Source organism: Budorcas taxicolor, chromosome 11 (genome assembly GCF_023091745.1).
Source record: "Budorcas taxicolor isolate Tak-1 chromosome 11, Takin1.1, whole genome shotgun sequence".
NCBI lineage: Eukaryota > Metazoa > Chordata > Mammalia > Artiodactyla > Bovidae > Budorcas > Budorcas taxicolor.
This window is the reverse complement of record NC_068920.1, coordinates 126,475,042-126,488,060: the sequence shown is the minus strand read 5'-3', so window position 1 is coordinate 126,488,060 and position 13,019 is coordinate 126,475,042. Positions and strand designations below refer to the sequence as shown.

Genomic DNA, 13,019 nt, shown 5'->3' with positions numbered 1-13,019 from the left:
TTCATTGCCTCTGAGAGGCCTTACCCAGGCCCATACAGGTGATAGATCCAAGCATGGGTCATATCTTCTGGTTCCAAATTTCCAAAGCCAAAACACCAAACAAAGGAGGTGGATTAAAAAGAGGGACAAGCCCTCAATAAGCCTGTAGTCTCTGAATCTCACTGTTGCCCCCCCCCCCCCCCCACCCCACCACCGCCTATTTGTATGTTTCTTTCTTTCCTGGGTGCCCAGGGTGAGAGTCAGAACCAGGCATAGAAGGGAAGATTGCAGAAAGTGCCAGGAACCTGCTCTGTATTCTTGCCCCAGGCCAGCAAGTGTCAGGAGTGAACTCAAGCCTAAGAACAATCCCAGAGATAGGTTATCTCAGTATCTGATGAGTAGCTGAGATGATCCAGAGAGAACCTCACGCTACAAACATCTATACCACAGTTTTAGGTGACTACTCAGGCTCCCTTCTGGAAAACCCATAATTCCACACTATGTCCCATCATTTTTTTGTTGTTGTTGTTTAATCCCTATTTCTTTTTGCCAATCAAATATAGTCAACTGATATAGATTTCACCAGTGCCTACACTTTGCACAAATTAGATGTTCATTGAATGTCAGCCACTGGTAATGGTGTAGTCACACCAGTTTTAGAGATTCTGAGCTCCCGGAACACAGCACTGACATATTTGTCCATTTCTTTTGCCCTGTGGCAGACCTACAGTTCTTGGTTGATAGTGTGGGCTTAAGCACATTGTCAGGGGCCCAAAGGTCCTGTTCTGGAGTTATTTCAGCCTGATGCAGTCCACCTCTTCTGTGGCAGGCACCCCCGTGGTTTTGAGGTCAAGATCCCCACTGGACTTACTGCCGTTGTAAGAAGCCTTCCAGTGGAGTAGCATAACCTTCTTGAAGTACTTGATGGTGTTATTCTTGACAGTCACAAAGCACACGGTGTTGATCATGCTGTTGCTCATAGCAATGCACTCGACCACATAGAAGGCCGTGAGATAGTGTTTCTCCTTCACAAACACTGTGGGGAAGAAGTCCCGCACGATGGCGAAGCCGTAGAAGGGCGCCCAGCACAGCACGTACGCAGTGAGGATGCACATGAGCACCAGGACCGTCTTCCGGCGACAGCGCAGTCGCTTCCGGATCTGCTCCGTCTGGAAACCAGGGACGGCCTTGAACCAGAGCTCTCGGGAGATCCTGGCATAGCATAGGGTCATGGTGACCACTGGGCCCACGAACTCGATGCCAAAGATGAAGAGGAAGTAGGACTTGTAGTAGATCTGCTGGTCTACTGGCCAGATCTGGCCACAGAAAATCTTCTTCTGGCTCTTGACAATGATGAGGACTGTTTCAGTGGTGAAGTAGGCTGATGGTATGGCAATGAGGATGGACACCACCCACACCAAGGCAATCAAGCCGGTGGCTGTTTGATACTTCATCCGGGGTCTCAGCGGGTGGACAATGGCCAGATATCTAGGATAAGGACACAGTTGGTATCAACATGTAGTAAGGAAGTGCTGGAGGATATTATTTTTGCAACATTGAGGCACAATCAAATGGCACCTATGGTATGTGGGCTTCCAGGAAAGGCAGACTTGCATGCCAGCTCCAGCCCCACATCTTACTAGCTGTGCAACCTCAGGCAAGTTCTTTTTAATTGAAGGACAGTTGTTTTACAATGTTAATTTCTGCTGTATAGCAAATATACATCCCTGTGCTATAACAGTAGGACCTTGCTGTTTATCCATTCTATATATAATAGTTTGCATCTGCTAACCTCAAACTGGTAATCTATCCCTGCTCCAACCCCCACCCCTTGCCCCTTGGCAAAAACAAGTCTGTTCTGTATATCTGTGAGTCTCTTCTGTTTCATAGATAAGTTCATTTAGGTCATGTTTTATGGCAATCCACTCCAATATTCTCACCTGGAAAATTCCATGGACAGAGGAGCCTGGTAGGCTACAGTCCATGGCGTCACAAAGAGTCAGACACGACTGAGCCACTTCACTTCACTTCACTTCTTAGATTCCACATACAAGGGATACCTAATGATATTTATCTTTCTCTTTCTGACTTACTTCACTGAGTATGATAACTTCTAGGTCCATCCTTGTTGCTGCAAGTGACATTATTTCACTGTTTATGGCTAAGTAATATTCCATTGTATATATGTACCACATCTTCTTTGTCCATTCAGCTGTCGATGGCCATTTAGGTCCATGTCTTGGCTATTACGAATAGTATGGCTATGAACATAGGGCTGCATGTATCTTTTTTTTTTTTTTCATATTGACTTATTTTTTTTTATTTTTACTTTATTTTACTTTACAATACTGTATTGGTTTTGCCATACATTGACATGAATCCACCACAGGTGTATCTTTTTGAATTAGCATTTTCTCCAGATATATGCCCAGGACAGGCAATTTATATTTAATCTCTCTGAATCTCAACTTCCTTATCTGCAAAAGTTTTTGCTTGTTTGTTTTTAAAGATTAAACATGCCATTACATACACAATTTCTGGCACAGTTTTAAACATGGCATATACTCAATAAATGGCAACTATTATTATTAAATGTAATAATAACATCTCCTATTGGTTTCTAGCCTGGCACTATTCCAGGTCCATGCTGTTTTCAGGGAAATTCACTCTAATTACCCCACAGTTTAGAGTTAATGGGACTTGAAAATTCCAAGGACTTGTTGGGAGAATTTGCCCTTTCTGATAGAAATAGTGGGCAAGGTTTTACTTTCATTCAATACTTTTAAATACATTAAAAACATTGCTCTACATGCAAAGGTGAAAGAAAAGCATGTGACCATTTATCTTATTTTTCTGGCTGGAAAATGCAGCTTAGTGAGAAATGACTGACTTTCTTAAGGTCATATACCATAGTACTCTCAATAGAAAACATTTAACCCTATCTCACATGGTTGATGTGAAAATCAATTGAGAATACACATGAACATGTTTTTTGAACCACAAAGCAACAGACATTAAAAGATATTGCTTTTGTCCTTTCCCCCTAAACCACACTGCTGTTACCACAGTCATCCAGGAAAGAAGAGAGAGCATTTTCTGAGGGATGTGAGTCATTCGTGCAGTATGAAAGCATCCTTCCCAGAGAGAGTGCACACACTTAGGCAGACAGCTCTGATTTCCTGGAAGACATTCTGTCTGGCAGGGGGTAGAAGCAGGAGAAGGAGAAAGATGGAAAGTGAAGTGGGAGGGAATGACTAATCAACACTGGAAATAAACATATCCTCACGTGTCCACAGCTTATTCTTGGTAAAACCAAGGGCAAACATGACAGGGGCCTGAAGAAAGCTAAACAATCCTGTTTTCTTTGCAACTGATCCCCTTAAGGTCATCTTACTTGGGATTCTGATTGGAAGAGGAGGTTCATTCTTTTTTTTTTTCATATCATATTTCTGCTGTTTCTGTCCATCCCATAACACAGACAACCAACCCCACTGAGTGTCATTTGGAGAGTTCACTGGCACAAGACTTCTGCTCTCTTCCAGATGTTAGATGAAGTTGGATGGGTTGGGTTCACCCTGGCCACCCAGCTGACTGCTTGACAGGTTCTACCACCAACAACAAACCCTGGTAGTCACCAGTCTCCCAGGCTGGATGCTGAGGGTGAAATGGGAATGCCTGCAGCATGTTGGCAGTGCCTTTGCCAATGCATGCAGTGGACCTCCCTGAAGACCATGTCACTTCTGCCGTAGGAGGGCATCCAATCTGCTCTGAGTCATATCAAAAACTAAGAGTTTAGAGCTTCTGTTCTCATCATCTCTCTCTCTTATCTACCCCACCATGTTCTGCTGATTACTCTGTCAAAGAGTGTTTCTGTATTCATACTTGCTTGCTATCTGAACTTACACTATACAATTCTATTCCTTCTTTTCCCACTAGTAATTTCCTAAGTTTTTATGCTGTTTCGAACTCAGAGTCTTTTTTCAATGACCATGTAGGAGAGAATACTGATGCAGGAATGAGAATATTAAGAATCTAATCCCAGCTTTGCCACAGACTTATCATGTGAATGTGTCATTTTCTTAGCCCTGTGGACTCAATTTCCTTATCTGTGACATGGGAATATCAACTGCCTTTCCAAACTCACAGAGATACTGTGAGGCTCCAAAGTGACACTGCATATAAACAATAAACTGTTAATATGCAAGAAATTGTTAGTATCCTAAAATGTATTTTTCAGAGCTATTTTGTATAGCAAGCAATTTTTTTTCACCTGTTACTTGTAAATCCTGCATTTGCAAGTTCTCTGCTACTTGGCTCTATTTTATTGGATCTACTTTATTGGATTTATTCATTTTTGCATCAACACCAATCTTCAGGGTAATCTGTGACTGTCCATCAGTTCATCCTGACATCACCCCACCTCCATTCCCAAGATTAGCACCAGGAGGTGTGCAAGAGGCCTTCCAAATACATTTACCAATAAGCAAATTGCAGAAAACTGTTTCAAGGATAGCCACCAGCCTTGGCTATGCTACACTCTGAACTCCATTATTAGTAAGTCAGTCATGTCTGACTCTTTGTGACCCCATGGACTGTAGCGCATCAGGCCCCTCTGTCCATGGGATTCTCCAGGCAAAAACACTGGAGTGGGTTCCCATTGCCTTCTCCAGGGGATCTTCCCAACCCAGGGATTGAACCCAGGTCTCCTGCATTGCTGGCAGATTCTTTACTACATGAGCCACCAAGGAGGCATATTATTAGTAATACTTGCTTAAGTTTGTAAAGCAGCTTACAATTTACAGAGCATTTTCAAATCTACTTTCTCATTAGATAACCCCAACCCTATTGCTAATGAAGCAAAGATGCCTATCTTACAGATGAGCAAACTGAGATGTGAAGAAGTTAAATAACTGTCAAAAGCCATGCAGCTAGCAGTTGACAGAACTAGGCTGTATGTTGTCACCCTGCTTATTTAACTTCTATGCCGAGTACATCATAAGAAACTCTGGGCTGGAGGAAGCACAGGCTGGAATCAAGATTGCCGGGAGAAATATCAATAACCTCAGATATGCAGATGACACCACCCTGATGGCAGAAAGTGAAGAAGAACTAAAGAGCCTCTTGATGAAGGTGAAAGAGGAGAGTGAAAAAGTTGACTTAAAGCTCAACATTCAGAAAACTAAGATCATGGCATCTGGTCCCATCACTTCATGGCAAATAGAGGGGGAAGCAGTGGCTGACTATTTTTCTGAGCTCCAAAATCACTGTAGATAGTGATTGCAGCCATGAAATTAAAAGACACTCACTCCTTGGAAGGAAAGTTATGACCAACTTAGATAGCATATTAAAAAGCAGAGACATTACTTTGTCAACAAAGGTCTGTCCTGTCAAGGCTACGGTTTTTCCGTGGTTGTGTATGGATGTGAGAGTTGGACTATAAAGAAAGCTGAGCGCCAAAGAATTGATGCTTTTGAACTGTGGTGTTGGAGAAGACTCTTGAGAGTCCCTTGGACTGCAAGGAGATCCAACCAATCCATCCTAAAGGAAATCAGTCCTGAATATTCATTGGAAGGACTGATGCTGAAGCTGAAACTCTAGTACTTTGGCCACCTGATGCGAAGAGCTGACTCATTTGAAAAGACCCTGATGCTGGGAAAGATTGAGGGCAGGAGGAGAAGGGGATGACAGAGGAGGAGATGGTTGGATGGTATCACTGACTCAATGGACATGGGCTTAGGTGAACTCCAGGAGTTGGTGATGGACAGGGAGGCTGGCGTGCTGCGGTTCATGGGGTCGCAAAGAGTCAGACACGACTGAGCGACTGAACTGAACTGATAGTGATGATGCAGATCCATCGTATCTTGTTCCAAATCCAGTGTGTTCTCCAGTACTCTGTTTGTTCTTTTCATTTCCAACCAGAACAAGCAACCCTTCATCCTTCCCTCCTGAAATCCTAGCAGCCCCTGTCTTCTTTTCATCATAGTCAGTTTCTACCGATAGATGTTCCAAAGTGGAGTTAGATAGTTGGCAACTACTTTCCTTTGCTTAGGAGTATGCCATTGGCTTGACCAGTGTGTCTAACACTACAATGGCTCAGGTTCAGATACACTTACAGTCAGTATTTCCCAGAGAACAAAGAACGAAGGCTGCCAGACAAAGAAATGTCCAGCCACTAGCTGTGTGATGGCAGTGGGTTGTGTGACTAAGCAAAAAGGCTTGGAGCTCCTTTTCTGTCCCCAGGACTCAGCCCCAGATCTCATCATGGAAATGGTGATCACAGTGGCTACTAGGTGGCTCACGGGATGGGCAGCTAATGCACAACCTGCTCCTTAAGCAACCAAAAAGCTCACCAGGAAGTATTTGTGCTTCCTAAGGCTGAGTGCTGTTCCTTCTGCCTTAGTTGCCTCATCCAGACAGTAGAGAAGAGCGGCCAACAGGCAGGCTGACCGGTCAGCTTCCCCTAGATTCCAGGTAAAAGAAGGGACTCCAGTGCCCTATGTGCCTGAGATCCCAAGATACACCCCAAGGATTGTGCGGCCATCAAAGAGGAAACCCAGACCTAGGGGACAGGGTGCTCTGAGGGTTTTTCTCAGTTCCCTGCTACCCCCAGGTCTAACTCCATGTGCTCAGATTTTGTGATCCTATAGCACAACATTTTATTTTAAAATTTTATTTTATTTTTAATTGGAGGATAATTACTTTACAATATTGTGATGGTTTCTGCCATATGTCAACATGAATCAGCCATAGGTATACACATGTCTCCTCCCTCTTAAACTTCCTTCCCCCTTCCCTCCCCACCCCACCCCTCTAGGTTGTCCCAGAGCACCAGCTTTGGGTTCCCTGTATCATACAACAAATTCCCACTGGCTCTCTACTTTACATATGGTAATGTATAATGTTTCAATGCTACTCTCTCAAATCATCCCACCTTCTCTCTCCCACACTGTGTCTAAAAGTCTGTTCTCTATGTCTGCATCTCCACTGCTGCCCTGTAGATAGGTTCATCAGTACCATCTTTCTAGATTCCATATATATGAATTAATATACAGTATTTGTCTTTCTCTTTCTGACCTTCTTCACGCTCTATAATAGGCTCAAGGTTAATTCACCTCATTAGAACGGATTCAAATGCATTCCTTTTAATAGCTGAGCAATATTCCATTGTGTATATGTATAATTTCTTTATCCATTCATCTGTCAATGGACATCTAGAGTGATTCCATCTCCTAGCTATTGTAAATAGTGTTGCAATGAACATAGAGGTACATGTGTATTCTTCAGTTATGGTTTCCTCAGGGTATATGTCCAGTAGTGGGAGTGTTGGGTTGTATGGTAGTTTTATTCCTAGCATTTTAAGGAATCTCCAGTCTGTTCTTTACAGTGGCTGTTTCAATTTGCACTCCCACCAACAGTGGAAGAGGGTTCCTTTTTCTCCACACCCTCTCCAACATTTATTGTTTGTAAACTTTTTGATGAGGGCCATTCTGATGGGTGTGAGATGATACCTCATTGTAGTTTTGATTTGCCTTTCTCTAATAAGGAGCGATGTTGAGCATCTTTTCACGTGTTTCTTAGCCATCTGTATGCCTTCTTTGGAGAAATGTCCAAATCTTCTGCTTGCTTTTGGGTTGTGTTTGCTTTTCTGGTATTGAGCTTCATATGCTTGCATATTTTGGAGATTAGCTATTTCATTTGCTATTCTCTCCCACTCTGAGGATTGTCTTGTCACCTTGCTTATGGTTTCCTCCTTTGTACAAAAGCTTTTAAGTTTAACCAGGTCCCATTTGTTTATTTTTTAGAGCAGGCTCCTGTTCTTTCTGAGCTCTACTCTCTTGCATTCTTTGCTCTGTCCCCACACCTCTTGTCCTCCCTGGATCTCACTCTCACTCAAGCATTCTCACCTCTCAGCTTTTGCAAACACCATTCTACCCTCTTAGAAATCCTTTCTTCTTCTTTACTGATAGTCACTGGTTGAAGCCAAGTTAAAAATCTGTCTCCTGCATGAGGCCTCCTTTGACTCTTCTGGTATTGGATGATCTTCCTGTTTTCTAAATTTCATTTCAAACTGACGCTTTACTTCCTCTCTAACTCTTCCATGTTAGTTCTCACCCCTCCCTGCACCCTAGATGACAAGCTTCCCAAGAATAGGGATCATGTCTTACTTCTTTCATAACCTTTTGCTGACTGTGAACTCCGGGTACTTAGAATCTTAATAAAACTTTACCCTCGACAAGTACCTAGCTGTGGATGAACAGAAATGTAATAGGCCATGGTGACCGTTCTCAAAAAAATTGCAACCTGTTTTTGGAAAACAGGACATCAATGTGTTTACCCAGCATGAGACTGGCAGGCGGTCTGGAGCTCAATAAGACACTGGAAAAGCAGATGAAAAGATTCCAGCCGTGTTCTGTAGACAATGGTGGTGTTAGAGGTCTTTCAAGCAAGAGAGGGAGGGGTGTATGAGGCAGAAGATTAATTTGGCTGTAGTCTTGCTTTCTTCCCTCAGTCTACAGGGCCCTTCTCACTATTCCTACAACCTTCAATTTTGCTCCCATCTTGAGGCCTTTGCACCTTGGGTCTGGAATACTCTTTCCCAGTCTTTACAAGGCCAGTTTTTTTTGCCTCCATCATTCAGAGATCTGTGTCAATATCTCTTCTGAGATACGTTTCCTGACTCCCACCTAGAGCAACTCCCACTCTCCGTCACTCTGTGTTTGCTTGTGTGTCTGTCTGTCTTATTGAAGAACACTTAATTTACAATGTTGCCTTAGGTTCAGGTGTATAGCAAAGTGATTCAGTTATGCCTACATGTACTTGTTTTTTGGATTCTTTTTCATTATAGGGTATGTGTATTTTTGCTTTTACTCAGAGTATTTCTGATGTTCTGAAATTACCTTCCTTCTTTGCTTGCCTGACTGATCTCTCTCCATCAAGCTTCACGAGTGCAAGGAATTTTTTGCTCATTCACCATCATTTCACCAGTGTTTGTAACAGTTGTCACATCAGAGGCGCTCTATAAAAATGCATTGTTTGAATGAACAAATGAGTGAATGAATGAATGTTTAGAATGGATTGTGAGAGGGTAGGGTTGGCAGAGGGGCAGAGCTGAAAAAAAGAGGTGGCAGGAAGACCAAGAGAAGACTGCGAGAGTTCAGCCCATGCTGGAAAAGTGGGAGGTGGGAGCGGGGGTTGTGGGTGGGGGGTACTGTCAGGCCCTGGGGATAAAATGAATGGTGGAAAAAGGGAGAAAGCAGCAAGGACAAAAGGGATTTGCCAGGTTAGATGCCTGGGAGAACCATGGAACCAATAGTAGAGACAGAGAACAGGTAGGAGATAAATAGTTCTGTTCTACTATAACTTGAGAGCTAGATTTCTTAGAAACTTTGTAGTACTATTTCTTTAATCAAATCATAAAACAACCACTGTGATGAAAGCAAAGAGGCTAGCCAATCAGAAATAGTCATAGTTTATCTGGTTTTGTTATTATTGTTCCTTTAAAGGGTAATTTACATATGATAACATCCGCTGTTTATTTAGTCCTTACTCTGCTTAAAGCATTGTTCTAAAGAATTATATGTGTTATTTCATGTTATCTTTAAAGCAATCCAATACATTAAGTTTTCTTATCATTCTCATATTCTACATGAGAAAACTAAAGCAGAGAGGGGTCAAGTAACAAAACCCTGAAGCCAATAGACAGTGCAGTAGGAGTTTAAACCCAGGCAGACTAACTGCTTGGGATTCTCTGGTGACTCAGATGGTAAAGAATCTGCCTGCAATGTGGGAGAGCCTGGTTGGATCCCTGTTTCGGGAAGATTCCCTGGAGAAGGAAATGGCAACCCACTCTAGTATTCTTTCCTGGAGAATTCCTTGGACAGAGGAGCCTGGCAGGCTAGAGCCCATGGGGTCACAAAGAGTCGGACGTGACTGAACAACAGACCAACTGCTCATACCATTCCTACAGAAATTGATAAAATTAAAGATCTTTTCATAACTGTGGGCATATTTGTTATATCAAGATAAAAACTAGTTCCCAACAAAATCAAACCTGAAAATCACTGATCAAATCCTGAACACATGAGGGCAAACAAGAATCTATTCATGAAACTGAAATTTGACATGTGAAAAACACATAAAAATATAAATAATTTGAAACAAAGATCACAATCATCACTAAATTAACTTAAGGCGTTAGAGCAGTCAGTCAGTCGGCCAAGGCCATTGGATGGTCCTGTGCAGGCAACACCATTTCCTCCAGCGTCTGGGTTCAAGTTTCCAATCACAACGCTACTCTAAATAAGAGCAGTCCCCAGGATGCAAAACATGCTCCCAATTAAAACCCCTACTATAAGAGAAATGCCTGCAATATTTCAGACAAGCTGAGTTTCATATGAAAGTGGAATAAGAATTTGAAAGAGTTTGGTAAATGGAGGTGAGTTGATTGCCATAATAATAGATAATATTATCTTACATGTTCAGAATAGCCTGATGTCCTGATTTTACCCTGGCTTCCATTCCCCTTGAAGCTGCTTCTTCTTTCAGTGTTACCCCTTTCCACCAGTAGGACCCTCCCTGGTAAAATGGGTCTCACGCAGGCAGCAGAGGCCCACCCCACAGCAGGCATCTACCTACCCGCCCACAGTGGCTAGGAGTACCCAGCCACTGAAATGATGTCCTGCTAGAGCGAAACTTCAGGAAATGACCTCATATGTTTTGTCCTGCTCTTGTGCTAAAAGAGACGGTGCAGCTTCCACTTTCAGAAAAGTTCAGAGACAAGGTCCCTGGAGATCTTCCTCAACAGCTGTGAGGAGGACTTGGGAGGCAGGTACTCTGCTTGACTGTCCCCCTCCTGCTCCTTCCACATATTCACCCAGGGTCTGTTCATGGGTGGACAGAACACCATGGGGCTCCATGGCTCACGCTGAGGACCTCAGCCAAGCCTTCTTCAGGGATGACACTTCTGAACACCTTCTACAGATGACAGACCAGGGGCTGATTAATGTGCCAACCCTCTGACATGCTTCTAGGTTTTAAAGCCAGGCTCCTTCTCAATCCCCTCTCAATCCCGGGATGTCCTGATTGCAAGGAGTGGGCCAGATGCAACCAGAGCCTTTGGGCCATGGGACACAGAGAGCATCTGTGCTTCAGGCCCTCTGGGTTAAGGGGGAGAGACAGACTATTCAGATCCAAGTACACATAGGCCCAGTCAGACCCTCAGGGTAACTGTCTCTACACTGCAAGGTGTTTTGTAACAAGAGTTCAACTTTGGGCAGAGGAGCCTTCAAAGACTGTCCCGAGGGCACAAAAACCGCTCTGGCCCATTAGCACAGGCGATTATACTAAATGAAAAGCCTGAAGATCTAAGACTGGCATAGGCTGTTCTTTCTGATTTTACTTATCTTCACTAGAATCAGCTCTTCTGTACTGTTGCGCGCTAATGTATGAAAAGGAGCAAACTGGTTATTGCAACAAAAACAGACTAAGTAAGCATATGCTTTGTTTTGACTTTTGTTTGTTTGTTTTTTCAAAACAAATTCCTCAACCTCCTTTAAAATCAACCAGTGTTAACACTGTTAATCTACTATAGTTGTAGTAGTAGTGTTAGTCACTCAGTCGTGCTGGACTCTGTGTGACCCTATAGACTGTAGTCAGGCTCCTCTGTCCATGGGATTCTCCAGGCAAGAATACTAGAGCAGGTTGCCATGCCCTTCTCTAGGGGATCTTCCCAACCCAGAGATCGAACTCAGGTCTCCCACATTGCAGGCAGATTCTTTCCATCTGAGCCACCAGGGAAGCCCTAATCTACTATAGCCCAATATAACATTAAAAATTTTAAAATAATAATAACTATTAAAAAGTCAACTGGTATTAGTAGAGTGTCATGTTTAGTACAGTAGGTCTTGATGAGATAGAAACCTCCTTTACGATTACCAAGTTGACTCAGGAGGTAACTGCCTGCAACTTAAACTTCTCCCTCCACACCACCTGGTGGCTGTCTGCCTCTAGGCCTTGGACAGATACAACACCTAGCAGCAAGTCCATAGCGGAGAGATCAGCAGCCTTCTGGTTACCCAACTCTAGGGGCCTCTACTACCTCCTGACTCCTTACAGCTAGAAAACTAGAATTCTCGCTTTCAAGAAATGGGCCACCTTTGGCCCCTCCATGCATCCACAGTTCTGGTGAACACAGATGCCTCTCATCAGTCACAGCTGCCCTTCCTTGGCTGTCCCCACCCCCACTCACCGGTCGATGGCGATGGCCAGCAGGGCGTTGGTGGAGACGTAGAGAGAGACTGTGCGCAGATAGTTGACGGAGGCGCACAGCACGTGGCCGTGCTCCCAGGAGAGCTGGCGCGCCACGTAGTAGTCCATCTCAAAGGGGCAGCAGACGATGGCCACCAGGAAATCAGAGACGGCCAGGTTGGCGATGAGCAGATTGGTGAGGCTGCGTAGCTTCTTGTAGCGGGCCAGCGCAGCGATGAAGATGAAGTTGCCGATACCACAGACCAGCATAATACCCACCAGCGCCATGCCAATGACAATCCTGGCGGCAAAAAAGGTCCGGGAATTGGTCACATCCTCATCTTCATCCAAGGGCATATCATAGTCACCATAGCTGAAGTTGAAGGGGAAAGAAGCAGCTTGGGCTCCGAGGGGGTCAAGCAGAGGGAAATAGTTGGTTGACGTATTGGTGGCATTCTCATCCATGACCCCCATGGTGATCTCCATCTGGCTGGTTGAAGCCTTGAGCCACACTCTTGGGAATTCCTCTGGGGTGATGTTGCTAGGCTGAGGTCTCCCTTTTCTGCTGAAACTCAGCTTTTCCTTCATGAGTCAGTGCGTCCATGCAAACATCCATGGGGTCCAGAATCCAAGCTTCATCCTAAGCCTTTAAAAGACATTACACACAATCGGCACACAAAAGACATTACACACAAACCAGGCCAAATTTAAAACCATCATGTAACCTAAGCTGGCCCATTAGTCACCTGCCCAGAGTGAACACTGGGTTGGAATAGAAATAAAGGAACCAGGGG

At 43.9% G+C, this 13,019-nt stretch overlaps 1 protein-coding gene across 1 annotated transcript; it reads right to left on the bottom strand.

Moving 5' to 3' along the window:
- Positions 1–690: 690 nt before the first annotated feature.
- PROKR1 (prokineticin receptor 1) lies at positions 691–12,813 on the bottom strand. The gene is made up of 2 exons (XM_052649550.1): positions 12,227–12,813; positions 691–1,467 (listed from the first exon to the last, which is right to left on the bottom strand). Exons 1-2 carry the CDS (start codon positions 12,811–12,813, stop codon positions 771–773), a joined length of 1,284 nt encoding a protein of 427 aa, XP_052505510.1. The 3' UTR covers positions 691–770.
- Between the last annotated feature and the right edge of the window lie 206 nt (positions 12,814–13,019).